This window comes from Ammospiza nelsoni, chromosome 20 (genome assembly GCF_027579445.1).
Source record: "Ammospiza nelsoni isolate bAmmNel1 chromosome 20, bAmmNel1.pri, whole genome shotgun sequence".
Lineage (NCBI taxonomy): Eukaryota > Metazoa > Chordata > Aves > Passeriformes > Passerellidae > Ammospiza > Ammospiza nelsoni.
The window spans coordinates 6550526-6578029 of NC_080652.1; the positions used below are offsets into that span (position 1 = coordinate 6550526).

General features: G+C 47.5%; 2 protein-coding genes across 2 annotated transcripts; both read right to left on the bottom strand.

Annotated features, from left to right (window-relative positions):
* Positions 1-389: 389 nt before the first annotated feature.
* On the bottom strand, positions 390-5715 carry ZDHHC12 (zinc finger DHHC-type palmitoyltransferase 12). Its single transcript, XM_059486635.1, has 5 exons — positions 5603-5715; positions 5141-5277; positions 4140-4226; positions 2891-3057; positions 390-2407 (listed from the first exon to the last, which is right to left on the bottom strand). Exons 1-5 carry the CDS (start codon positions 5685-5687, stop codon positions 2098-2100), a joined length of 786 nt encoding a protein of 261 aa, XP_059342618.1. The 5' UTR covers positions 5688-5715; the 3' UTR covers positions 390-2097.
* Positions 5716-7794: 2079 nt separating this feature from the next.
* Positions 7795-27195, bottom strand: ZER1 (zyg-11 related cell cycle regulator). Its single transcript, XM_059486219.1, has 16 exons — positions 26964-27195; positions 22878-23141; positions 21922-22072; positions 21217-21653; positions 19986-20162; positions 18784-18898; positions 18147-18293; positions 17747-17920; positions 16983-17198; positions 16291-16332; positions 15833-15952; positions 15281-15396; positions 14981-15169; positions 13930-14027; positions 13555-13657; positions 7795-12588 (listed from the first exon to the last, which is right to left on the bottom strand). Exons 2-16 carry the CDS (start codon positions 23033-23035, stop codon positions 12531-12533), a joined length of 2301 nt encoding a protein of 766 aa, XP_059342202.1. The 5' UTR covers positions 23036-23141; positions 26964-27195; the 3' UTR covers positions 7795-12530.
* Positions 27196-27504: the final 309 nt, after the last annotated feature.

The window sequence follows — 27504 nt, forward strand, 5'->3', positions numbered from 1 at the left end:
GTGCTGTAGCTGGAGACAAGGATCTAGGGAATTGTTAAGCCAAGGCAGGTCCCAGAGCTTCAGGATTCAGTGAGGTAAGAGCTCTGTGCAAACCAGGCCTATTTCACACTCAAGCCAGATTTCCTATTTTCAGAGCCAAGTATAGCTGCTTCTGAAAATTCCCATGTACAAAGATCCTTTCAACCTCCTGCTCACCCTGGCAGTGCACTGGCCTGCTTAGAGCAGGATACACATTTTCCTCACTCTTGTTGGAGTGGCAGTTGCTGTTTGGCCTCTGTGGTGTGTTTTGTGGCTTTAGTTCAAGGCCACTGTGCAGTGGGAGGCAGCACATTGGATTGTTAGCACAGGTGAAGCCTAGAACTTGAGTTCAAAGAAAGAGTCATACACAATTTAAAAATGCATATTTAATATTTTATTTTATAGTTTATGGTTGAGTAAAAAAAAAAAAAAAAAAAGGTAAATTAACACCCAGGTATATTTTAAAGAAATACCAGACAGAGCAAAAGTGCTTTGAGCTGTTGTACCTGCTGATAAAGTTTCACTTGACTGATACCTGAAGAATCAGGAATTGCATTGTGACAGATGATCCACACTTCAGCAGGTACCACAGCAACACAAGCAACCTCAGAATACTTCTGAATGGTGTACACTTCTTTACAAAAACAATCCTTAGCATTCTGATATCCCTCTGATAAATCTTCTACCCTGAACAGGGCAGACTCTGCAGAGATTACAAACTCTGGAGCTGATCAAAAAAGGGATCTTTTGCTGCATTTAAATTGCTTTTGGACTGTCGTGCTGTATTAGTAACTACACTATTTTTTCATGAGTGTTCATCAACTTTAAACCCTGAGTGCTTCTGAGATGGTGTTAATTCCTGAGCCAAGACAATTAAGGCACAAGACAATTTTAGCTAACATTTTGTTGTGGTGGTTTTTTCTTGTTTTGTTTGTTTTTGTTTTAACAGAAAAGGGTCAGGACTAAAATTCACACCACAGCCTTTTTTGTTTTAAAGCTAAGATCAGTCATCCCAAACTTCCTTTCAGTTCCCCATGGAAATCTGAAGTATGACTTTTTATTTCAATGGAAAACAGATCCTCTTGCTGCTGGCCTGAAAGCTGTCAGCATCTCTCATCTCAGGACCTGGCAGCTTTTCTCTTCCATTGAAATTGTATTATTTTATTAAAATGTCACTAGTGAGTTGAGGTAGTAGTAGTTTTACCAGCAGTGTTACTTTAGGCATGAGGTACCAACCTCTGCTCCTGCTTCTCTCCCTAGAGCAAAGGCCTGAGCACAGTTATCTGCAGAAATAACTCAGTAGCCAAGGATTACTTTTCTGTCCAAAGGAAAGTGATGGTATAATTCTTCACTGACTTAAATCAAAACAGTGAATTTTTAGCAGCATCATCAACTTAAAAAGCTGTGAGGAAGCTGCTCAGGGCATCACAAAATACAGGTTAATTATCTCATAAGATTATTTGGATGTCTTACAGCTCTTTCTTATGCACATTAGCAGTATTAAGCCTTAAGTCTTCATGGAAAGCATTAAGTTGAGGCCTGTGGACAAAATAAAATTTGTTTTTGGCTCTCTAAATATTTACTCAAATATTTCTCTTACATGCCTGATGCTACTGCCAAAAGGCACTGCAGTTCTCACAGTCAGAACTTGGCTGAAAAAAGGCCACAGGAATTACACTGATCCTGGCTGGTTTTATCTGTAATTGCTGCTGTTCCCTAGCAGCAAAAGGCAAGGGAGACCTTGGAGAAGAGAAGTGAACATGAATAGTCACACTAATCTTCCATTTCTTCTTGAGAGATAGGATAGTGGATGCACTTAACAAAAGGAAATAAATTTAGAGATACCTTGGTCAGTCTGGAAATCAGCTCTGCTGGCTTTTCCCTTCCCAGAACTGTATTCTTGCCTTTAAGAGTGTTGTTTATATATCAAAAATAACCCTGACTATCCCTTACATGTAATTTGCAGATGAACAGGTTGTGGAGCAGGTTGCATAGTCCACGATGTGTTAAAGTTCAGTGCAAGGAAAACAGCAGCAAAGTTTTACCCAGCAGCCTGCCAGGTGTGCTGGCACACTGGGACTAGACAGGCTCAGTGTTCTTGTGAAAATAGATGTTCTCCCATGCAGTGAGGTGGCGTGAGCAGAAGAATCTCCAGAGATTGAGGATTATCCCTTGGTCAAAGGGGTTCTCCAGCTCGGAGTGCCGCAGGTAGGAGATGCGGTGGTGGGACATGAACTCCCAGGTCGTGGTGTTGCATGAGATCAGGTACAGGTGGGAAACAAGCAGCAGCAGGACCACAATGGTGAATATGAGTATCAGGAGGAAGGACACAAGGAGGAAAATGTTGTGCTGCAGCCACTCCCGGGATTGTTCAAAGTAAAGGCCTGACCTTTCAATTCAAACAGAAATAAATCTGTAGTTAAAGAAGCAGAACTAGTTTCACAAAGTAAGCAAACCTGATGACACATTTAAGTTTGATTCATAACTAATGAGCTGCTAATAATCCTTGACTACAGAGAGTTAATATACTATGAAGTCCTGAGAGACTGCACCACAGGGATTGGAAGCTAAATTTAGAAGATTTTGTTTCCCTGACAGCTGTGAGACACAATCACCCTGGGTTCACTCCTCTCCTGAACAGCTGGAACCCTGTTGGAGTTTCCAGCACTTGAATGTGTAAACAAAGATTGTGTTACAGGGACTGAAGCAAAATGAACAATGAAACTTAAATTACCAGAGACTGCTCAAGACTGGGGAGCTCCAGGATGCAAAAGAGGGTGAAGATCCAGAGCCAGTCTATGTTCTATGCCAGCCCAAGGAGCACTACAACTACAGCAATTTCAGAGGTCCAAAAGCCATCTCCCAGCCTTACCAAGCAACATGGCCTCCCCACAGCAGAACCACAAGCTGCACACTCAGGTAAACTATGAACAGAGGGTGATTCCTTTCTCCTACACAGTTCTCAAGCCAGGGGCAGTGATGGTCGTAGCGCCGCACACAGTGCTGGCACTGCTGGCAGTGCTTGGCTCGCATGGGTTGCTGCAAAACACAACCAGGAAAAGAAAAAACTTCACTGGCTATAGTTCATGGCTGTCCCACTCCCATTTAGTAGAAGAGAACATCATGCAAATCTGTCTTTCCCCACAACATTGTCCCTAAAATACTCGTGAGACAGCAGCACATAACATTGCTAAGACAAATCAAAGGGATTTTGATTCTCCTGGTCAAGACCCAAATGGGTGGCATTGAAATTAAGTGATTCTCCCACACTCCTATCTACACATTTTCTTTATTATCCACCTAATACAGGAAGTCCAGTGTGCCAAGGAGGGAGACAAAGCAAATCACTGTAGTCAGGAAAGCACGAGTCAGAGTATTGAGGTGAAAAACTAGAACCACTACTATCAGAGTGGGCAGGGATGTGATGCTTTTTGGGGATGTACAGAGAAGTGCCTCCATGTGAGTACAAAACACTTGCACAGAAAACAGCTCAATTATCAGGCACAGAGAAGGTGAAAGACCTGGCTGAGAAAAGTAGGCCTTCCCAGGATTTGTCCCCTGCAGTGTATAAATGCTTTGCCAGCTTTTCTTCTTGCAATAAGCTCATTCCTCGTGGCTGATACTCTTTGGGAATTTATGGGAGCTGATAAGGATCACTCTGAAAACAAGCCTTTCTAGGCTTAGGCAAACTGTTTTAAGAGCTAATTTAATTGCTGTAATTTCTCCTTCATGCTGTCTTTTACCATTCAGGCCAATGTTTTGTTGTTTTAAGGCCCTGAACAAATCCACAACAATGAGCAGTTCCCACAAGTTACACTCAGCTGCTTTTCTGACTATCAAGGTATTTTCAAAATAACTTCTTTGACAGTACTGCAAGGTCTGTCTGACATGGCAGTAAGAATGTGGAATACAATTTTCTCATGGCAAAAAAACCATTATTGTTTCTATAAGCCAGCAGGGACTTGTTTCAGCCTTGGAAAACTCCACTAGTACTTGTCTAGCTACACAGTCTGCCCAGCCTCCTCTGAGCAGCAATTACAGACCACTAACAGCAGCTGAAGAACAATATAAGCTTTCAAATCACTCATCCCTTCCTCTTCCAGCATGTTCTGGATGCCCACCTTCACCAGGCAGTAACCGCAGCGCCGCAGCTTAGTGTCACCTGGAAGCTGAGGGATCACCACACCTTGTCCTTTATCTTCACCTTCCTACAAAAAAGAGAAAGGAATGGACTGAGAGTTCTTGGGCTCCTGTCTAAGCATGACTGAGCTGTCTTGCTGCATACTTTTACTTAACAGTTACACAGTGCTTGTTATCTCTATCATTAGGAACAAAATAATTCATTAGAATACCTAGAGCATCTGCAGACAGTTATGGTACAGTGAGAGAAAACAGATTACTGTAACCCTCCAAAGAATGTTTGCAGAGAGGCAGAAATAACTGTGGACAAGATATAGTCTGGGACAAAAACAAGGTTAGGCTTCACTTCTAAACACAATAACATCTTTTTTGTATGAGCAGTGCTAATTAGTCATACACAGCCAACACTGACATTAATGATGGATGACTAAGATTGATAATGCTTTTGTCCTACAGTCTATAAGGCAGTGAACCTTGAGCAGACTAGCAGTTACTGAAACTTTGCATCTCCATTTATTTCACTGTAACTTGTTTGTGGATGTGTCCTCTGAGAGGGCAACAAATCCATAAAGAGTTCAATAAATAGAGCTGCAGAGAGCACTGTCTGCCAAGCCTGCCCTTTAATTTGGGGCTTTTTTTGCACTTGTACCACTTAGCAGTGGTTATTGTAAAATAGGTCATATACACATTCCACAGGGCACTGCAGCCTCTGCTCTAGGAGAGGACTTGAGCTCAAATGGCACAGTTACATACAAGGGAAGTGTGGTGTGAAAGGCACATTTAAAGCCTGTAAACCCTACTGCTGTTACCAAATACCAGTGTGAGACAGCCTGTCCTCATCTCCAGCGGTCTGTGCATGTGTCCTTCATGCCAACACAACAGCAACTGTTTCACATTGTTCTTATCTACCAGAGTGGAAAAAGTAGAAAAGCCTATAGATTTTACAGCTACTCCACTTTGATCTATTCATGAAGGGATCTACCTTCACTTCATCTTCAGGCTTAACAAAACCCGGATCCATGAGAGACACCTTGAAGTACAGCAGGATTGAGCATAAAACCAGCAAAACGAAGATCAGCGGCTGAAGCAGCTCCCCGCGCTCCTCTTGCTTTTGCAGATCTGAAAGGTACCCAGAAAAGACAGAGAGCAGCAGCTCCTTGTGAAACCTCCTGGATTTTTCTCTCTGGCCTCAACAAAGGGGTCCCGAATCTAAGAAGAGGGAATGGGGAGAGACCAGGGGAGAGGCTGAGAAGGGACTCCCCAGCCCGCCCTCGCTCTCGGGGCACCCCCGGGCCGCGGCCGGGTGCAGATCGCCCGTGTCCCGCGGGGGCCGCACTGCCCGGCCGCCATCCCCGTCCTCCGCCTGGCCCCGGGGGCGGAGCGGCCCCGGCCCGGCCCGGCCCCGGCCGCCCCCTCCCCGCAGCCCGGCCGGGCCCCGCCTCACCCGTGCGGTGCAGGAGGAGCCCGAGCGCCAGGGCCGCGCTGAGGGCCGTGTGTGCCGCCCGCACCCAGCGCCCGCCGGGGCCCATGGCCCCCCGGCTGCACCGGCTCCGGGGCTCCGCCGGCCCGGAAGGCCTTCGGGCAGCGCGGGCAGGGCCGGACGGGACACGGGCAGCGCCCCGAGGCGGGGCCAGGGCGGCCCGGCCCTGCGGGGGAGGCTCTGCTGGGCTGTTGGGCTGTTCCGCTGCCAGAGCGGGCCCGGGTGCTGCTGGCTGGGACTCGGCGAACCCCGTGAGCCGATCCCGGGATCCTTTTGTCCCCACACGTTGTTGTGCCCTGCGGGGCCTTTCCTTGAGGAATGTGTATTCCCTGAGCTCTTCCTGCGTGTCCTCCCGCCCTCAGCCCGGGCTCTGGGGCGCAGGGCTGGGCAAACTGTTCAGAACCTCCGTTACACCGGGGCTGCTGGGTGTACGGAGCTGGGGAAGGCTCGGGCACTGATGGGTCGGGCTCCAGGTGCCGTTCAAAGGCTCCTCGAGCTGGTTCCCGAGGTGCTGCTCTGCGCTAATCCTACCCTTACTAATGTGGTTATTCCATGTGTTGGTTTCCAGCCCCAGGGAAGAAGCGCGGAGAGGCTGTGCCTGGCTGGAAACAGCTGCACGGCCCCATTAACCAAACAGATCCTGGAGAATGTCTGACATAACTCGAGGAGGGATTTGGTCTGGTTGAGATGGCTGCAGTCAAGAGGCTCCTGGCGGGGTGAGGTCACTGAACCCTCCCGAGGGCTGCCGAGGGAAGCAGGTGTGTATAGACTCAGCTGGAACAGACACCTAAAAGCAATTGAATTGCACCTGAGATGCACCTTCAATTGCACCTTTGATTTTTGTCTCTTGCTAACAATTAAAAAAAAAAAAAAAAAAAACCAAGGTGACTATAGCACATATATACTTACACTGTGAGTGTCTAAGGGAGATGAGTATTATCACAGATCTGCTTTCTCTTTAGGTTTTAACCTTGCTGCTTAACTCCTTTAAGTTTTAACCTTGCTGCTTTTGTTACCTTCTTTTCCAATAAAAATTTGGAAAGAAATATCATGTTCTTTATAAAATTACTCTCCAGCACCTGGTAGTGGATTCCTTGGTATTGTTTGCCCACAGATTGAATATTTTAGTCTCTTCATATGAGTCAGTGGCCATGTGCTGATGCCAGGAAAGCACCTGGTTGTGTGGGTCACTTAAATGGTTTATCTGAGACAGCTGAGTTGAAATATTAATAAAAATTGTAAACTAAATTTCCAGCAATCATTCAAATTCTTTAAACTTTTTTTTTTTTTTTTTTTTTTTTTTTTTTTTTTTTTTTTTTTTTTTTTTAATTCTAGGTAAATGCAAAGCCTATGGCTCTCTTCCCTCAGACACCTCAGGCTATACTGGTGCCCAGAAAAAGGTGGGTAGTGTCTTTCCTTCTTCACAGAGAAGTGTAAATTTTAAAGCTTAATGAAAGCAATTTGAGTAGTACTAATATTATCCACATGAAAGTAGAAACATTTTGATGTTCTAGAATATTCTGTCCTAAGGAATATATTCTCTCTTTTAGATTAAAATAATTTGGTGCATGTTATTCTTTTATCTTCTCCTTCAGCTTTGAAACCTGTCTTGCAGAGATCAGGGCTTATCTCTTGTCTCAAGGGTTTTAGCCTCAGTGACTGGCTGAAATTAGGCTCAGTTACAGGAAGTTTCTACTAGTACATTTCTGAGGAGAATCTTGGTTCCTATGGCATCCCAGCTCAGAATGCCATGCTGTTGGCAGGCTAAGGTATCTCTCTGGACTTTACAGCACAGCATGTTTTCAGAGGCAGTTCAGTTTCATACAATGCTCCTCCCATCCTTTCACCTTGCTCCTTTACAGTGACCATTGAATTAACTGGCACTGAGCCCTTCCAGGACCAGGGTCTTACAAAGGAAGTCAGGCTGGCCTTAAAGCAGATTGGCTTTTCCTAAGTGCTCAGATCCTGCCCCTTCCAAAGCCCAGGAGTGTGAACTGCAGAATACATCACAGAGTTCAGAGCAATCTGGACACTCAAATATTGTCCTGATTTTTTTCTCCTCTCACACAATTTCCTAACAATGCTCTCGTTCTCCACTGCTTTCTTCTGTTGACAAGCAGTATTGTGTCTTTAGGAGTGATGAAAGGCAAAGGCACTGAACAGCATCATCAACACGTGGCAGTTCCTTTCATTTTTAATTAAATATATGACAGCCAATGGACCAATAATGTACCTAAATAAACCACATTCATAGAACAAAGGAAGAAGACACTCTTGAGCACTAGGTTTAATACACAGCGGGTATCCAATGGATACAACAGAAAAGTTAATTCATTCAGAATTGTAAGGAAGCAACAGTTGTGCATTTTGATTTTTTTGCTCAGTTTCACCAGGTACAAACATTTGAACCAGGCCTCAGCATCAGGCAGGTCCATGGACAGAGTAAAAGGAGACGCTTGCTCATTATAACTGAGGGTATTTTCATTGCAAAACAAGGAAATACATATTTAATTAGCTTAAAAACTTTTTTTTAAAACAAGGAAAGAGTTACAGAGAGGATCAGTGACAATTACATGAAATCAAAACAGTCTGCTAAAGCAGAAGTGTTTCAGTTCAGCAGAGTATCTCCCTCATTCCTTAAGTGCTCTCTTCTCCTTCAACCCTCATGTTGCTTTTCATCTATTCCTGATGACTATTGCCCTCTGTGCTTCATCCACATACATGGTTGTCGTGGAGACCAGCTGTTTCCCCACTTTTAATTCTCTTTTTCCAGCACAAGCTGTCCTCCAACACCTGAGCTGTGGCAGACTCCTCCCTAAACAGTCTCAAGGAAATGTCTTTTCTATGGGTAGTGCCTGACTGCAGTGCCCTCTAGCTCTTGCCCTGCTGGTAATTAATTGCCTTCTCCAGGTAATGAGAGGGAATTGACTCACAGCTCCAAGACTTTTCTTCCCACTCATCTTTTGCAGAGACCAGAGTGACAGCAGCAGAAGCCCAGCCAAGGTGACAAGCTGGGTAGGATTCAGTGCTGAAGAGGGTATTTTCAGTAGGAAGATGCAGGGAAACAGCAGCCATGGTGCAGATAAATTATCTGCAATGTTCTGATTGCCACAAATATCAGTGCTAAACTTTCTTGGCTTGGTCTAGAAGAGAAAGTGCTTCTGGGTGTTAAGCATCATCCAAGTAGATGCCAATCCTTATGAGCAATTCCTCCCACAGATTTTGTAAAATGGAAGCACTGGTGGGAAGTTGCTCACCAATTTGCTCTTATCTGCTCCAGAGAACATGGACACCTGGCACTGCTGGGTCACTGACAAGGGCCAGGAAGGAAACCACACACAGTTCAGGTAGAGGGTTCCTTTGTTGGCACAGTCTCTGCAGGGAGCTACTGAGTCGTGTTCGTGCTCTGCTTGCCAAGCTTTGGAATATTAAAGGAAATGCAGCAGTGAAAACATGAAGAGTCTGAGTGGGCCAACAGCTACTGAGCACAAGGAGCCCCTCTGCAATATCCTTACATGCTATGAACTTCTCTACTGGATTTTCATTTGAAAAATAGAACCCCATTCTGGTTTCCCGAGCAGGGTTGGTCACTGGCTGTATGATTTTGTGTGGAGCTGAAGTTTCCTGGCTTGTTCCTTTGATCCAGCAAAGCTGGAAGGCCTGAGAGGCATCCTTGGAGCAGTCAAGCATTTCAGGGTATCCAACTTCCCCTTTTACATTAAACCTTCATCAAAAATCTGCCACTTTGCCCTCCTTTCCTTTGCAGAACATTGATGTGATGTCTACAGGCAACTCTCCTGTTCTGTCCTCAGCTCTGGATCTGTGGCAACAGTTGAATCTTTGCCACCAAAAACCGTTTTCAGGTCATGCATTATTCCTTTTGTTTCAGTTAGGGAAACTGAGACCCAAACTGGTTTCAGGAACTGTTGGATTGTGCTCTGGTGCTCAAAGGATACTTTTTAGTCTTTGATGCTTACTGAAGGGAAAATGTTATTTTTCAGCTCACAAAATCTTGAAGACACTGAAGTTTGTAGGCAAAGCTCATGTTACTCTAACATGGGTGTTATTCCTTTTCATGTGCTGCCTGAGGCATTTACCTTGTTGGTGGCCTGACTCAAAATCCTATGTGAGGCTTTCTGCACTTGCCCAGTTAAGAGTTCCCTCTTTCACCTTGGAATGGTGACAGATTTCAGCAAGCTGAGCTTTTCTGTCAGCCTGGCCTGCTTCCATTCATCTCCTTATTGCTGGGAAATTGAAATCTTTTTATCCTGGTTTGGGAGGTACAGCTTGCTGAGGGTCTGTGAGCAGTGAGAACAGAGGTTACCTCTGCAGTGTGAAACAGCTTTGATGCAGTGTGGATCTTGTTAGTTTGGGATGTAGCAGGTGAGACTCCAGTAACTGCTCAACTTGTGGAAGCACTGGTTTGGAAAACCCAAACCTTTGGGGTCTCAAGGCAGATAAAACCAAGCCATTGGTTGTCATTAGCCTTGATGTAGTTGTGCCAAAGTCTCAGAGTAGAGCTGAACTGCTGGGCTTGGATTGCAGTGAGAGGCTGGGATCTGCTCCAGCTGAGATGGAGTTCCCCAGTGTGGCAGCTGCTTTCTGGGGACAAGGCTTTCTGATACCTCCCATCTGTCATCTGTCCCCTTCTGCTCTACTCCCACCCTGCCAACATGGCCAGAATCTTGAGTGCTTTTTGTCAGCTGGTTCAAGATTTTAGTGACAGGAACTTTCACTACATGGGCTTTGGAAAGGAAGCAGATGTGGTGGGTGGTACTGCCACGTGAAACAACTTCCCAAGGACAGCAGCACTAAAAGGGCAGTTAAAGAGCAAAGCCTGACTCCCCTAACAACCAAGGCTGTATTTGCAGCCCCCCTTAGTTTTGCATCTAGAAGGAAGGATTAGCAAATGTTACACAGCAAACAGATCTTGATATAAGCTCATAGGGACACAAATTCTTGGGAAACAGGAATAAGCAAAAAATACATTTCAAATGACTGCAAAAAAAGTATAATTTGTCAAGTTTTGCAATCTTATGAAAACAATTTAAAAGTGACACAAAAATATATATAAGTTTGAAAAATACTTAAAAGAAAAAAGTACAGATCTCACAATACCAAAACAAATTGACGTATGGTTAAAAAGAAAAAAAAAGACATTGAGTAACACCGTATTGGCAGTAAAAGTAAACCTCTCCAGGCAGTTGTGTTCTGTCAGTTAAAGTGTCAGTTTGTGGATCAAGGATCCATCTCTAACGTGCTCACAAGGACAACATGAACTCTGAGCATTAGCAGAGCCTCATAGCAGCGACTCAAATCTGAGAGCAAAGTGTACAAGGGAAGAGAGCAGCGAGTTACTGTGCTCTGAGGCCTGAAATGTGCCAGCCTGCATGGCCATGGGCTCATCTTCCTTCTACCAGGCACATCTTTTCTGAGTCCCTTCTAAGGCAAGATTTGTCAAAGAACTGTGTTGAGCAGTGGGCTGTGATATGGACAACTGTGCTGCTGAGTGCCTGGCTGTGAGGCAAAGCTTGGCCTTCAGCTTCTTTTGAACCATTATAGGTCTGGAGTGTCACAGGGGAAGACCAGCTCAGTGGGACTCTCCTCTCACCTGTGTCACACAGACTGGGACTGGGACTGCACTGGTAAGTGCTTCTGGGAGTCAATAGCAATACAGCCTTCTGTTTCTGAGGATAGGGGGAAGATGTTGGGGTGGAACAAAAGGTGCTATTTCCTGGGACTGCCCTTCAAAGGGTGTCTGGAGACTCCCCACCTCCAATTCCAGCAGTTGTGCTGCAGTGAGCTTCCTGGGAAGGGAGATTATGATGCTACTGAGCACAGCTTGTGATGACACAGACTGAGGAAGGGTTCCAGTCCCCTCCTGGGACTTGCCCAAGGGGGTACAGCTGCTCAGGACCAGGGCCTAGCAGGGTATAGTATGCAGAGGAAAATACTCTGGCTTTGTAGCCCCTCCCTACAAAACAGAACACTACTAAAAAAGGTGGGGAAGGACTAGAATGAAGATGTGTAGCCCTTTGTGAACAAACCTTGTGCCTTGTTGCACAGGCTCCCTTCGAGCCATGAAGGTATAACTGGTTCTGCTGATCATCCCTGACCTTCTGAGGCTGGCTGGGCTGGCAGATCCCACTGTACTGCCAATAGGGACAAAACAGACCTCTTGACTTTATTGGGGAAGTCTTAGTTCCAAATGACCCACACAGAATTAGAAATGCTTCCATTAACGTGAGTCTTCTATTAAAAAGCCCTTAAGGGAGTGAATTAGCTTGAAAAGCCTTCCCTAGTTTCTCCATTTCTAAGTCTCACTAAAACTTCTTTTTTAAAAAGTTCTTTTGGTTTATCTCTCTGGTATCTCTCCCCCAACCTCTCTAACCAAATAAATAACTCATCACTGCCCCACTGAGCAGCCAATGCTGATTCAGGACTGGTGTTCTTGCAGACATCACAGGACCTCATGCAGTACAGCAAAAGGGAATTTTCTAAAAAGTGGGAAATAAACGTCACACTAGTGATCACACAACTAGGTGTTCAAGCTCATGGTCATTTGAGGCTCTCTGTGTGGTCTAAAATAAATGGTTAAAAGATACATAATGTAATTGCCTTTGTTTTTTGTTTTCTTTTTATACAGAAATCATACACACAGAACTTCAACCTGAAACTTCATAACAAAAAAGTCCACTAAGTTAAGGAAAGCATTTTGTTGTGCAAAAAGTCCCTCCCCCCTCCCCTATTCACCTTCATCTACTGAGGGTCTCACACACACACATAAAGTTTCCTTCCAACGGGCGAGTTGGTAAGAAAGAGTCCTCCCTATGTACAGTGAGTTAGAGAGAAGCTGGATACAGTGCTGGCAAGAGGCAGTGGGTGATTGCCTCTATCTGGAAGTGTCCATGTTCTCCTCCTTAAAGTTACTGCAGTGCTCTATAACTTTCCTATGGATAAAACAAGGACAAGGAGAGAGGGTTTAGTTTAAAGCTTATTGCACCTGAGCTGTGGGACAGTAAGGTAAGAACTGTCCCAGAGTTGATTTCTGTGTTAACAGTGTCTTGTTTGTCTCTGAGACACAAACTGTGTCAAAACCAGCAAACTCCACAAAAGCAACTTCCAATTTGGAATGTCAAATTATGGTAGTGCATATGCAGGACCAGCTGTGACCATTCATTCATTACCCCCACACCCAAAATCTCAGATGCCTTTAAATCCCACCAGGAAATACATTAATACAATGTTTGTCCTTCACTGTGCTGTCACCTGTCCCATCCCACACACTGTGTGTAACTCTGACTGTCTTCTGCAGGCTCCAGTGCCGTCCAGAATTTAGGAACCCTCAGCTATGGGAACACCTGCTGCCCAGGTATGTATTCCCAGATCTCTACCCCTTTCTTCTATTCATCCTGCAGGTATGAAATTACAGCTCTCACTTTGCCAATGATCAGAAACTGCAGCTGGCTTTTGTAACTCTGAAAGGATGACTCCAAAGAAGGGTGTCATTGCAAGGGTGATGGACTCTATCTTCTGAAGAATGCTCTCTTTTTAACTGTGCAGTTGGCAGTTCAGTGACAGGCCAGTATGATTCTGAAGACAGGCAGCCCACCCAAGTACAGGGAAAAGTGATAACTGGAGACTACTGGCCTAAGAACTGCAATTAGCCACGTCTCTCGCTTGCTCAAAAAGCCAATCTACAACCCAGTTGCTTGGTAATGATCTGTGTGTACTGCCCACCTATAAACATCTCTAGTATTCTGTTTTCATCCTCTTTTCCTCTGCTTCTCCTCTATCAATTCATACCTCTTGTACAGATCACTACAGGCCTTGCTTTGGTAGCCTCACTTTAGTGGAAGAATTAAAAACTAAACTAAGGCTAAACTGGGAGTTGGTGATGTGCACTGGTGTCCTACCGGGCCATTTCCTTGGTCTCTTGTCGTGCTGAGGCCATTTTAATCATGTCCTTCAGGAGAGGGATCCCACCTTCTTTGATCAGCAGTGGGCAGTACTTGTCAGCTGCAGAGAAAAGAATAAACCAGGTCCTTGTGAACCGTCACATCAGTGCACAAAGAGTGGCAGGAGGGGAAGGAGAAGGATCAAAACAGTGAAGGAATCTCCTACACACCAGGTCAAATTAGCTTTATTTGGCTGTGAATGCATCCCTGCATGATTCAAAGGTTTTCTCTACCTACATAGTTTATCTTGCAAGACGTTTTCTGCTGACAGCCTCAGGTTCACCCCCTCAACTTCTACAGTGCAGGGAATATGATTCCAAAAAGAGAACTTACGGTAGACAGAGACCAGGTTATAGAGTGCCCAGGTGGCCCAGTGCTGGCTGACTGGGGAGATCCCTTGTGGAAGAAGTCGAAGGATTGGTTCAAATGACCTGCACAGATATATTATAAAAGTTGTTAAAAATCCAAGAGCTTCTTCTTTCAACACTTTTGCCACTCACAGCAATACAGCAAGGGATCTGCTCATAGATACCAGAGCAGAAAATTCATTGGCATTTCAAAGATTCTGGCACCAAGGCTAAGTCAGTGTCCCAGCGCAGTGCTGGCAGGATTACAGCCCCCACCACTTCAGCACAGACACACTGCTCAGAGAAATAGCTGCAGTGAAGGCAACTGAACACAGGAATTGATTTCCATCCTCCATTAGGCATTTCCTCACAAGAGCTGAAATCCATCAGCACTGATCAGTTTGAGGAGGGACAAAGCCAAACTATACCCAGGCAAAGCTGGCTGCACACGTGCAAGGGTTCCTGTGTTTCTTCTGACAACTATGCTTTACTGTCTATACTGTAAACAAGCACTGGAATGCCAGTTCTGGATCCATGCCAAGCACTAAGGGAATTCTGAGTACCTGACAGCCTCTTAAAGGAAGGGGTTTAGAGGATTCCAGCAGTTGTATTAACCTTTGAAGGGATTTCTGGTACCTGTGCCCCAGAGAAGAGTGAAAGCATGTGGCTCTGGGAAGCAAACAGACTTTAAAGGACAGATTACAAAGGACATCAGTATCAGAGGAAAATGCTTAGGCAGTCCCAGGCAGACCATGGTTTTCCTGAACTACTCAATTTCAGCAAAAACTTGCAGGAGAAATTCTGCTGGCCTGCCAAACTTCTCCCATAGGAATTGTGATGTAAGGTGTCTAATTTCAGCATCTTATGTAACATGTTTCAAAGTAAGATGGAAAACCCTCACTAAAGAAAGATGTTTCTCCTTCACTCTGAATAAGCCTCCATGCTAGGCTCTCTCTCTTCCTTTCTCTCTGTTGGTGTTTCCTTCTTATGACAATCCTGGCTCCCATGTGAGTGGGCCAATCTCTTCCACTGCTCACCTGTAATTGATATTTCTCCTGGAGTTGATATCCCAGCTCTGGATGGCTGCCCACATCCTCTTCACAACTTCTTCTCTGTGAGGCTCACAGATTCCCCAGGCCTCTAAACCATCAAACATGATATGGGAGAGCACTCCACAGGCATTATATGACACCTCAATCCCATCAGCTTTGCTCTCCAGCAGGTTGCTGCAAAGAGAGAAGAGATCACTTAGAGCTGCTGATGCAGTAAAGATTCACAAGTCTCCAGGTGGTTCAGGAGGAGATCAGAGCCCAGCTGGTGACCAGCCAGGCACTCACCTGAACACACTGATGAACTGGGAGGTCATGAGCTGTGGGCGGAGCTCCTTCACCTCTGCCACATTGCCCAGGAGGCCCAGCATGTTACGGTGCAGCTCCTGCTTCTCTGGGAACTCCTGGCCAGGCAAGGAACAGGATTATACACAGGTAGGACTCTGGTGATGCTGAGAACAAGCAACCCTGGGAAAAGGCTGTACAGCACATCTAGAAAAGCTCAGTATTTTTGGGTAATGGTCCTTTGGCAGGTGCCAAATGGTGCTGAAGGTATGTGTGAAAAGGGAGAATCAAAACCAGGCCCACTGTTCACTGCTGCTCTGCTTGAGGGGGCTGAGCAAAGATGGGCAAAGGGGAAGATGTGTTCACTGTAAGATTCTCTGTTCTACTGGCTGGGTGGAATGATGTGAGAAAGAAGAACTTAGACAAGCTTTTTCTTTCTTGTTTGTGAAGTGTAGGAAGTAATGCTTGGAGAGGAGCAGAGCCAGGGATCCTGCCCAGGCACCTGCATCTCCACTGCTCCTGTCAGCATCTCTCCAGAGACAATCAGACACTTACTTTCAAGCACTCCAAGAACAGTTTCATGCCACTGTAGTTAAGGAACATCTCACAGTTATCTGGGGTCTCATCAGTGATGTTCCAGAGGGCACTCCAGGAGAACTCCATCACCTGATCACACTATAGGGAAAAGGACAGAATCAGAGCTTTGCTAATGCAGGAGCCTGGTGCAAACCAATCACCTTCTTCCTCTCTGGCATCACCCCAGATGACTTCAGAGGTAAGAAAACCTTGTTGTTCACTTTCAACTTGACAGTAAGTGAGTTTTTTGTTTAATATTTTTGCCTCTCTGTCACATTCCCCTGCCCTCGCCCTGGAACAAGAAATTCTGCAGCATCAGCTGAGATGTCTTGTGTTTGTTAGAGAAGCTGAGCTGGCACTCTGGGCTGATTTCCATGCCTAAGACAGACTGAAGAGAAAATACTCTATGTATATGTTTTTCTTTGAGAAACACTCACCGTTTTATCAGCCAACTTCTTCTGAATCAACTTTAGCATTGTCTGTGGGCAAAGAAAGAGGAAGAATGAGAAACAGTTCAAAAATCATGGACCTAAAACTTAACCAGCCCTGCAGTATCACAGCAGTTATGGCCAATTTTGATCTTTTGCAGAGAACCTACGTGATGTATCTTTCTCCAACCCAGTGGGACTGGGTCCTGTTCCAAGCTGTAAGTATTCACAGAGCTGAAATATTACACAGTCCCTGAGCTGTTGAGTTTGCAGTTGAGTCAGTTTTGAGCTGTATGACAAGGTCTGGGATGCACCATAACTGCACGAAAGCAACAGCCCTTGCAGTTCTTGGAAAAGGTGAGGGATATTGGTTGATTTGGGAAATTGATGCAAACTTGGGGGGAAGCAGAAGGAAACAGTCACAAGGTGGTACTAGATCCAGAAATAACCTGATGTGGTGAGGTCAGGTGTTAGGTTAGAGTGCCTTCCTGCCCTCACACCAGCCTCTCTGAGATCACAACCTCCAGTGCTGCTAAGCAAGTGAAGGGTGGGTTGCAGGAGAGCTCAGCATTGCTGGGGCACTGGTTCCCTTCTGTGATATTGCAAGGATGGATCATGGCTGGAGGCATTCGATGGGCAGCTGTAAGGGAATTGTCCTGGCCTGGGTTAGGGATAAGTAGACACCTTGGGACCATACCAACCATGACAAACCCCATCTTGCCCACAGCTTCTTTGTGGTCGTTGTCCACCTGGCAGACCAGGGCGTTGCAGAGGTGCACAGCGATGCGCTGGATGGACTCGTCCTGCCGGCTCTGGTTGAGGATGTTGAGCAGCAGCTCGTTCACTCGGCGGTACTGGAACTCCAGCTCCTCAGGAATGCTGAAGTTACACAGTGTCAGGCAGCAGTTCCGCTGCACCTGGGCCAAAAGGAAGCAAACACTGGGCCAAGTGGCTACAAAAGCACAGACCCCACCATCTTGTGTTTCCTTGGTGCTTGGTACTCAAAGCATCTTCTTGCCTGACTACAACTGCTGAGATTTCTCTTACCCTCTAATCCCGTGCTGTGCTTTAGCCATGCTCCATGACTGTCACTCCAGTCTCAGAGGGCCACCCAATTATCCAGGGCCTGTTGCTTTCCAAGCCAGTTCCTCACTGCCTTATTAGCTCTCTACACAGCTGACTTCCAGTACAGAGATTTGAGATGTTTCTTTCTGTTGACTCAGTGTGCCCTTTACCCACAACACTTTCACCCTGCAGTCAGTACCAGATATCTGAGTGTCACACACACACTGTGACCACTGTTCATGGATAAAAAGGAGACCAGGAGCAGTCCTGGGCAGGCAGTAACTTCTCTGCCTTGTTTAACTCCCTGCAGGCAGAGGAAACCCAAATGCTGTCACCAGGCTAAAGAATTGATACAGGGAAAGAGGACTATGGGAACCAAAGGTGCCTGGGCTGCTCTTACTGTGACCTCCTGGTAGGACTCCATGCCATTGAGCACCACCTGGATGACCTGGCGCCGCAGCTTCACGCTCTGCTCCATGCGGTACTCAGAGTTGGTCAGGTAGAACAGCGCGGCGCTGCCCGTCACCTGGATGTTCTTGTCATCCTTGTGGCACTTGAGGGCTGTGATCACCAGCTGCAGAGAAGCAACAGAGAGCTTCAGTGCCACAGACTTGCTGCTCATTCTTGGAGTGATGTTAGAAGCCCTCAAGGAAAGCGTGGCCCAGGCATTGCAGGAATGTGCTTAGGAAATGAAGACACCCAGTTCCACTGCGCTACTGGAACTTCCTCTGGAATGGCCTGGGTGGAAAACAAGACTGGGAGTGCAAAATTCCCCTTCCCAGGGTGAGGCCAAGGCTTACCTGGAGGGCTCTCAGCAGCTGGCTGCAGCGCTCGATGCGGGCAATGTCGAAAAGCAGGTTGATGGCCCGGGAGGTGATTTCCGGCCGGTGCTCGGTGTAAGCCTCAATGGCATTCAGGACTTGCTCTTCGTTCTTGTCTCCACTCACCTGCATGGAAGAGCAAAAAGAGTCAGGGGAGAAATTATGAAGGAGGAAAAGCAACCTGAGAAGGAAACTTTGGAAGGTCAAAGGGTATACCTTCCCTCTGCCCTGAGAGTAGATTCAGCCCAGGATCAGAAAAAGGTTGAGTCACTTTTCAGTCCAGAGGGATGAGAAAGGGCACCTTTGGGGCAGGAGGATGCTATTCAAAAGTTGGACTCCTACTGTCTTAAATCCTTCTCTGTAGTCACAGACATCCTCCAGGAAGGATGATTTCTCCATGCTTTTCTCCAATGCTTTTCAATCTATATAAAAACTTTGTGGGGTACAGGTCTTGCTTTCTGGCAGTTTTCTTGCATGATGAAGTAGTTATTGAAAGGTCAGAGCTCAGCTGTCACACCCAAGACCCAAAGAACTCCACTCTACTGGCAGCCAGGGTTCTCATGTTCTTTAAACTTCCAACAAGTTCCTACTGCCAATATTCCTGCAGCTTCCTTACCTTGTAGGCTGGAATATGGGTCAGGCGGCAGAGGGATGTTTCAAAGAGGCCCAAGAACTGCAGTGGTCGTTTCAGGCCCCGGAAGGGAGCAATGCTGCTCTTTGCTGGCTCAATGCTGGGGTGAAAACACAAGAGATTGCTCATGTTGGTACCATGTTTCTTCAGGTGTCTCCTGCCACAGAGATGGCTGCCAGCCCTCCATTCACTCTGACTGTACTGCTTCAAAGCTACACTTCATTTTATACCAGGCAGCTGCTTATGAACATAACATAACTCTAAATACTCATCCCAGGTGATCCTGAGTGAAAGGTGAACATGCTGAATGGGACCAGCAGAAAAAAATTACTGCAGACAGGATGCAGCTTTCCCAGGTAAAATCTGTCCTGGAAATTCACTAGTTGGGGTGAAAATTTCCTCTTAAAGGGGTGTGGATTTCACTCATCCAATGTATTTGTAATGTGATAAACATGCTAAGTCTGCTTCTGTTAACATGCAAGAACACTGTTTTGCCTGCTATATTCCTTACTGACCAAGAGCCAGTGCATTTTCACCAGCTCTGGTGAAAAGGAGCCAGTACTGTCTCACTTTTTTGATTCTGTTCATCAAGGGCTTAATAGGAGGGCAGAGCTCTTGGCTGATGTGGAAAACCAGACCTCTAGGTCTGCCTCTGCTGAGGGGCACCAGAGTTTCCAAGGGTTGATCTGCCCAGTATTCAGGTCAAATCTGAAACAGGCCTTTAGATTCCAAGGTCCTAAAACACACAGCCCTCCTATGAGTGCTGATGTATTGACTCAGTGTATAAATGTTCTGTCAGAAAAGCCTGGATTTCCACAAGAGTAAGAGGATTCTGTGTAGGAAATGTGTTAAGGCTTTGGAGTCCTTTCAGGAAAAAAATCCAGCAGAAGATCCCTGGGAAAATGTGTGTGTGGGGAAAAGAACTGAAATACTTCAGATATGCATGGCAGGCAGATGGGATGAATTCTTTATTACTCTTACAAGTCCTTACATGTGTTGCATACAGCAATCACAGCTGATTCTCACACCAGTCTCTACTGTCAGGGGAACCTGGCAAGAGTTGTATCCTACTTTTTAGTACTGATTAGACCTACAGAATTTGAAAACTCAGAAGAGAGAATTGTTCTTAATTCATCTTTGACTGATCTATTCATCCAAGCAAACCTCAGGAACTGCTGTTCCCTTACCTTGTCTGGCCCATCTTCTCCTCCATGCTGGGGATAGTGCAGTTCTCCAGCATGGTGTGCCCTGAGATGTCGAGTGAAGTGAGGTTCACCAGGTTCTCCACAAACAAGTTTAGAACCCGCCGGGTCAGCTTGAACTTGTAGTAACTGGACAGGTGGTCTCGAGAGATATCCAGGTGCCTGCAAGTGATAGAGAGCATCTCACAGCCTGGAAGGCATTAACTGGGGCTTCTGCCTCCCTGCCAGAGCCAAGTGTGATTATTATTTATCATTATTTCCTTCCCAAGATACAGGAATGTGGTTCTGTAGGTTCTGGCAGCAGCAGCTGGCCCTGTGTCTAACCAAAGCACACAGGTATTTGGTAGAGGAATACTTGGAATGGACCACAGTGAGTCATCTAGCCACACATCACAAAGGAAATTGCTCCAGGCTCAGAAACTGCCTTTTCCAACCTCCATCACAGCAGCCACCTGAGCATTTCTACCTGGAGATTTAGATGCACCAGAAGATCTTTGCACCCCCAGAAACGTATCTTGCATCATCCCACAAATTAAGTTGCGCAGGTTTTTGTCTGCTTCCCCCATCTTATATTTTTTCCCCCCCAGGCTATTACATTATCCTGATTTCTTTCAGGTATTTAAATGCTTAAGCTTTGAGGAATTCTTGCTGTTAAGGGAGTGGTGGGACAAACTGACCAGCATTGTGTGCAGGAGGGGTTCCTTACAGGACAGAGAGACTTTGCTGGCTCGTACCAAAAACTGGAGCAAACATCCCACTCACAAAAGTGTCTTCTACCTGTTGCACACCAAGTGGGGGTGATGGGGTCACGGTGAGGGGGTCATATATATGTTGGGTTTTGTTTTTCCAATGGGAAGTTTCTGCTAAGTGGTGTCTTCTAATAAGCAAAATTCAGGCTGGCTTTAGACATGTCAGGTATGTACAGTGACGAGTACAATCAGGGAGCCTGTTCACAGGAAGGTTTATAAGCTGAACCCAGCAGTGAGTGCCTCTCTGACAGCAGGCAAGAAGACCATTCCTGAAAGACCTTTTCCTATCAGCTGGAGAAGGATAAAGAAGGAAGAACAGATCTGCAAGAAGACCATTCCTGAAAGACCTTTTCCTATCAGCTGGAGAAGGATAAAGAAGGAAGAACAGATCTGCAAGAAGACCATTCCTGAAAGACCTTTTCCTATCAGCTGGAGAAGGATAAAGAAGGAAGAACAGATCTGCTGACCTGAGCTTGCGAAGCTGTGCAATCACTTGGATATGCTCCTCTGAAAGGTCCATGTTGTAAAGCACTAAGGAAACCAGACTGTCCTTCCACTGGGTGAGGAATGCCACATCATTGAGCTGGATCCCAGAGAGGTCGAGCGCCGCGAGGGAGGCCAGGGGCCGCAGCAGCGTCTCCACGTTCACGCCCTCGATCAGCCGGCCCAGGTTCAGGATGCGCAGGCGGCTGAAGCCCTCAAAAGTGAAGTCCTTGACCAAGACCTGGCGAGTGGGGTTCACCAGGCAGTCGTCCTCACAGCCCCCGGGGTTCTCCTCCTCGTAGAATATATTGCTGCAGCCAAAGAGGCTCAGGGAGATCAGTGTGTGGCTGAAGCTCACCAAGGTTTGCAGGCTCTTGGCTGTCAGCTTCTCACAGTTAGTCAGGTAGAGCTCAATAAGATCCTGAAAAAAGGGAAATCAAGGTTAGAGATATTTCACAGGTAAAGTGCCCACCCTGTTTGCCCCACTGAGACAGCCTGAAACCATGTATCACCCAACTTGACCAGTGTCCTATGCCATTCCCAACAGGGGCTCTGGGAGAAGCTGAGGTTAGTCCAAAGAAGGCTTGGACAGCAAAGGATGGAGCCTTGGGAATCCCTGACTGTCTGGGATTCCAGCTGATGCCTGTGCAGCAATGCTGCTATGTGATGTGACAGCTGTGCAGCCCCACCTGCTTCCTGATGGCCTCCAGGTCCTGGTCCTGCACAATGTGCTCCCGCAGGTGGATCCGAGCCAGCCTGGTGCTCCGTGGGTCTGAGAAGAGGGTGAAGAAGCTTTCATGGGGTTCAAAGATGCTGTCTGTCTTCACCAGCTCCACGTACCTGTGTGGGGCAATGGTGTTAGCACAGCACAGGCTCAGCCACAGCTCTGGCACCTGCACTGGTGACAAGGAAGTGTGACAGAGTTGTGAGCACACACACCAACCCACCCCCTCCCAGTATCACCCAGATCAGCCTTTGGGGCAAAGCAGCTCACCCACTTCTTCTGGCACAGAACCAATGACCCCTAGGAAAATCTTGGGCAAAGATTTGTGCAGGACTCAGCGTGTGTGAGCAAACTGGATTCTGCCAAGCACAGACTCCAGGAATTTTTTCCCTAGCTGTTTAAACTTAGTAATTTGATTTTCCCCCCCATTTTTCAGAAAATTAGCTGGCCAGAATTCTCTGCCAGACTTTGTGAGCACAAGTTCAGCCAAGAGAGACTGTGACAGCCAAATTACATAAATCCCTGGAAACAAGTTGCTTTATAAAACTATGGGAGCAGCAGCCTTAAAATTTAACATCTGTTAGCACTTTGCACTCTTATATCTCTGCTTGGACAGAGTGTTGTAATGCTCCAGTGATAGGAAATGGGAAGCCTTCTTTGTTGCTCACTGACAGTCTAGGAAGAAGCAGTGACTGTTTCACTCTGGGTTTACTCTTTTCATTTCCCTTTTTACAGCATCACGTTGAGCTCTGACTAACTTGGAAAGGGTGACTACCACAGAAATCAGAATGATAGCAGTACAAAAGGGAACACTTCCTTCTGAAGTTCGTGCAAACCCTTATTTGCCCATATGATCAACTGGAGAACTAAACCCCCCTTCTCTGAGCTCCCAGCTCCTCCCAAACCAGGCCTGGCACGTACTCATTGACAAGCTTGTCACAGATCTCGCTGGGCAGGAAGATGTCGGGGTGGAGCCGCAGCGTTTCGTTGTCCAGGAGGTAGCAGAGAGTCCCCTCCAGGTTGCGAAGGCAGTAATCAGTGCACAAGGTCATCAGAGACTCAGGACTGTCAGATGCCATCTTGAGGGAAATGATGGGAAGGGGAAGAGCACAAGGAAGTGTTTGATGCAGGAGATCCTTCCCTCAAATGAAGTCCTGGGATGAATTCATGGGGCCATCAGGATAGCTGTAAGCAGAGAAGGGAAAAAAGATGCATTGAGAAAGGCACAACTGCAAGTGTCCCACAAAGCTGTCACAGCAGAAGGATGTTGTATTTACAGCTCATCACTCTCTGACCTCAAAAGGGCCTGCAGCAGTTTGGCCCCTCTGGCAGTGTGCCCTTAATTCCTTGATATTCCCACTCCAGGGGGATACTGTGGGAATGAGTTAGTGTGATATGTTTGGAAATGAGGCTACACAGCAAAATGTTTCCTCATTGCAGGGTTATCTGGCTGACAAAGGCCCTCAGAAAGGGAAGTGGTAGAAGCCACATTGCTTGGTTTCCTTCAGGGTGGGTTGGATAAACCAGCGGAACATTTACTGTCAGCATAATCCTTTGTAAGGCACTGGTGGGATCTGTGGCCCTGTATCTCCTGCCTGTCATTCTCTTTGCCAACATTCCAAGTCAAGTTTCATTTTCAAGTTCAGTGTTTCTCTGTAGTGCCAAGCCAGAAGCTTCATGCAAGTCCTTGAACTAGAGGGTGAGGTGGATCAGAAGCCAGAGGGAAACACAGACTGGTCTGGGATCCCCCTGAGTGCAAAGGCAAGGATTGTGACTGTGCTGGACAACTGTACATCCAGCTCACCCTCACCACCCCAAAAATGTCACAAAGAGTGACTAAACTGGAAAAAGGCAAAGTGCTTTTGCCCTTCTTCATTTTTAGAACAGGATAAAGGATGGGTGAGGCAGACAACTGGAGGAAGCTATTTCTGTTTTCAGATTTGAAATGACCTGGCTGCTCTGGTATCAAGACTTGCTCAGTGGGGCCCCAAGGGACCTGTCAGAGAAGCTAGCTTGAAGACCAGCAGTGACATTTCACTTTCAAAGGGTCAAATCACATTACAAGCAAACCTAAACTTTTATAAATATTTCCACAGACACAAAAAATTGCAATGAAATGTTAATTTTGATATAAAACCTATATCTTATCAAAAGTCTGTCCCTCCTGGCCCTGAAAACACTGATGCTGTGGAGGTAGTTGTTATTCTCTGCACCACAGCTGAGCAGCCATTGCTGGAGAAGTTGTTGCAAAATGTCCTGAACCATATTCTGTTTCTGATCTTTATCCTGCAGCTGCACATAGCAGGACACTTGTGTGTCACCAGCTCTCTGCTTCTCTAAAGCCTCTCCTGCTCCCTTTCCTTCATTCCTGTGGTATCAGTACAAGACAGAAGAGTTTAACTCCCATTCCTCAGATTAATCACTCTAAAAGGTAGTGCTGAGGCAAAAACCCCCAAAACTTCAACAATTGTAAAAATTATACTTTAAAATCTCTCCAATCATGATGTTAAGGGTGGAAGTTGCTCCTTTGGTCACTGAGTGCTGACAGGGGGTCACAAGAACGTAAAACTGAGACTTTTCAATAGTGCCACAATAGCTCCATTGAGGTGCAGGAGGTCCAATCAACAAAAATTGAGAGTTTTTAACTTTGATAAAGGAGGAGCTCCACAATCCACAGTTCTTAACTTTGGAGTTAACTAAGGTGAGAAGTCAAGGCTGAAATGTGCCACAGAGTGCACAGTACTGTCTCCCTGGCTGGGAGGTCCTGGCAAAGGGAATGCAGGTGGGAGGAAGCTGTCCTGTGTCTGCTGTGGAGATGAATCAGCCTCACCTCCAGAACAGAACAAGTCCCTCTCGCAGACTTTGCCTGAAGCTTGCTGGAGAGAATATTTCCAGAAAGGCAAGATCAACAGGAAGATCTGAAGCAGCTGGGAAGCGTGTTCTGCTGTCCCTACCAGTTCCCCTGTGCCACCAGACAGGAGGTCCCTGCAGCCAGTGTTCTTCCACTGTTTACTACCGACGGCCAGAGAACTCGAAAACAAATTCCCATTGACAACCTATTGTCACGTGCAGCTGGAAAAGGCCAGTGCTTGGGACTTGGCCAAGCAGCTCAGAGCACCAGAGGGCAAGGACTGCCTTCCTGTGGCTCTGACAAGCCTCTGTTCCCCCTCTGCTGAGGCCAGCACAATGCAGCTGGTTGATCTCAGCCCTGAAGAAATCAGCTGCCCTTTAACTTCTGAGCTCCCCGTGACCCACCAACACAATCCCATGCAGAAGTTTAATATCAAGAATGGCTCAGCTGTCTCACTGAAATAAGACCAAAGAAAATCTTTCATCCTCCTGATTTATTACAGATATCTGAGCAGCTGCTGTGACCTTTTCTCGAGGAAGCAACACAAGCTGGCCTCTCCCTCCTTAGACTGAAGACATGACACCTCAGCAGCAGAGAGGGAAATAAAAGTGCCAATAGCTGCCCTGATCAATACTGTCTCTAGTCATAACCTCCATGTGTGACAAAAAGAAAAGAACTGGAGAGGCTGGAAAATATTAACATTTGTCTAACTGTTCTCCTCGGGAAGCTTCACACAGGATGAAGCTGCCTAGTGACTGCCACCAGTGCTTTTCCAGCAATGAGCTCCCTGGTGCCACGTGGGTTTTGGTAGAGTTAAAGAAAGGTGCGTGAAAGACGCTGAAAATTCAAGAGCAAGAACTGAAAAGTGACTGGAACTTCAGTTGCCAGTATTTTTTCCAATTTTTTCCAATTTATTTCTTTGACAGGTTTGCTTCCATCTTAGTGCACCAAGGCTCCTCAGAGCCTTGGGAGCAGGCACACAAAAGCCCTTCCCATGGCACACAGCCCTGTCTGTGCAGTAACAGCACCCTCCTGCCATCCACGGACCCAAAACCAGGAGCAGTACAGGCAGCTCTACTCACCCCCTCCTCAGCATCCAGCACCCCCCAGGCTCTTGGCAAATATTGCTTCTTTCCAGGCTGCATCTGCACTGTCACAGCATTCCCTGCTGCACTGGTATGTGAGGCTGGGGACTCTCCTGGGGCTGCCAGTGCCAATTTCCTCTCCCTTGGACTTCAGACCCATCATCTCTCGCAGCCTCTCTCCAGGCAGTGCCCGGAGCCAAGCCAAGCCTGACTCACCGTGGCTCCACGCCAACCACACAACGTTTACGCTGTTGCTACAAAAATGATTGGCAAAGCTGACTGTTCCAGCATCAGGGACTCATCCAAGGAGAGGGCAAACAATATGCACTGACATGAGCTGATTACAGCGACTTCAGAATTACAAATGTAATGTAAATGCAGAGTTTGGCACAGGTTATGCTCTGAAGGGAAACTGCACTGTCACTTTAGCTGGCATCCTGCAGCTGTAAATCACTGTGATTCATTAATTGATGGGTCATTGCTGCCTCTGTGGGGAAACGCCATCCCTTCTGACACTAGGGAAAGTGAAGGAGGAGAAGATGGAACTCTCCTCTGTCCCAGCAAAGCCTGCAACTCCCAAACTTGTCAGGCAGCAAGGCTGACATCCTAAATGAGACGGCTCTCACTTGCCGGGGAATGCGTTGATCTTTACCTGCCTGCAGTAAAGATGTTCCTTCAGCTCACTGAATTAAATTACATCACGGATTTTCATTCCATATGTCACCTGCCCAAGAATCCTACCCGGAGTGCCTGTCATGGCTCTCTGGGCGCTGGGGCTCCATCAGCCCGCGATGGTCTCTGTGAACCCCGCGGGCAGCGCTGGCCCCGACCCCGAGCCCTCCCTCGTCCCCGAGGCACTCAGAGGTCACCCCGGCGTGCAGCGCCGGAGCTGCTGCCGCGGGCCGGAGCGCTGCCCGGCGGGGCCCGGCTGCTCCCGGCAGCCCCGGGGAGGGGATGGGGGCTGCGCCGGGGGCACCGTCCGGCACTGCCGGGGGCGGCGGTTCCTCCCCCCGCCCGGGCGGGCAGGCCTGTTGCCCGGGTCGGGCTGGGGAGGGGGGCACCGGTACTCACCTGGCGCCATGGGGGACTGGTCCCGGCTGGTCCCGGCTCCCCGGGGCGGGCCGGGGTCCGCGTCCTGCTCGGGCCCGCTCCCCCCGCCGCAGCCTCCGCTGTCAACAAACCCGCCGTCACTTCCTCCGCCCGCGCCGGAAGCGCCAGCGAGTCCTTCCCCGGAAACACCGGCCCCGCCGGAACGCTCGGTCAGCGGGGACCCGGCGGGGACGGGGACGTTCAGTGACGTCACAGTGCCGTGACGCCACGCGGCGGAGGCGCTGACGTCACCGCGCAGGGCAGAGCTCGGCCGCGGCGTCCCGGCAGGGCCTCCCCGGGACGGGCCGGCGCAGCTCGGGTTCTCCCTCGCTCAGGGGCCGCGCCTGCCGCCGCCGCAGAGCCAGGGTCCCGCCGCGCCTCCTCACTGAGCGGGGCCATTCCCGCGAGCCCCGCACACGGTTGCCATTGGCGTGGGCCGCAACGTGCCCGGGAGAGCGCGACCACCCCGCGAGTGTCCTCAGCGCTTGGGGGAGCGGCTGCTCCAGCCCGCGGGGGCTCTCCT

Bases quoted from the DNA above. Each gene is read 5' to 3' on its own strand.
- ZDHHC12 (XM_059486635.1), bottom strand. From the start codon at position 5,687: ATGGGCCCCGGCGGGCGCTGGGTGCGGGCGGCACACACGGCCCTCAGC. The intron at 4,227-5,140 runs GTAGATCCCTTC...TCTTTTTTGTAG, and splicing joins AGCCTGAAGATGAAGTGAAG to GAAGGTGAAGATAAAGGACA. The intron at 3,058-4,139 runs GTGGGCATCCAG...TGTGTTTTGCAG, and splicing joins GCGGTTACTGCCTGGTGAAG to CAACCCATGCGAGCCAAGCA.
- ZER1 (XM_059486219.1), bottom strand. From the start codon at position 23,035: ATGGCATCTGACAGTCCTGAGTCTCTGATGACCTTGTGCACTGATTAC. The intron at 18,294-18,783 runs GTAAGGAAGCTG...TCTTCCATGCAG, and splicing joins CCCATATTCCAGCCTACAAG to GTGAGTGGAGACAAGAACGA. The intron at 16,333-16,982 runs GTTGGTATGGTC...CTTTGCCCACAG, and splicing joins GCAAGATGGGGTTTGTCATG to ACAATGCTAAAGTTGATTCA.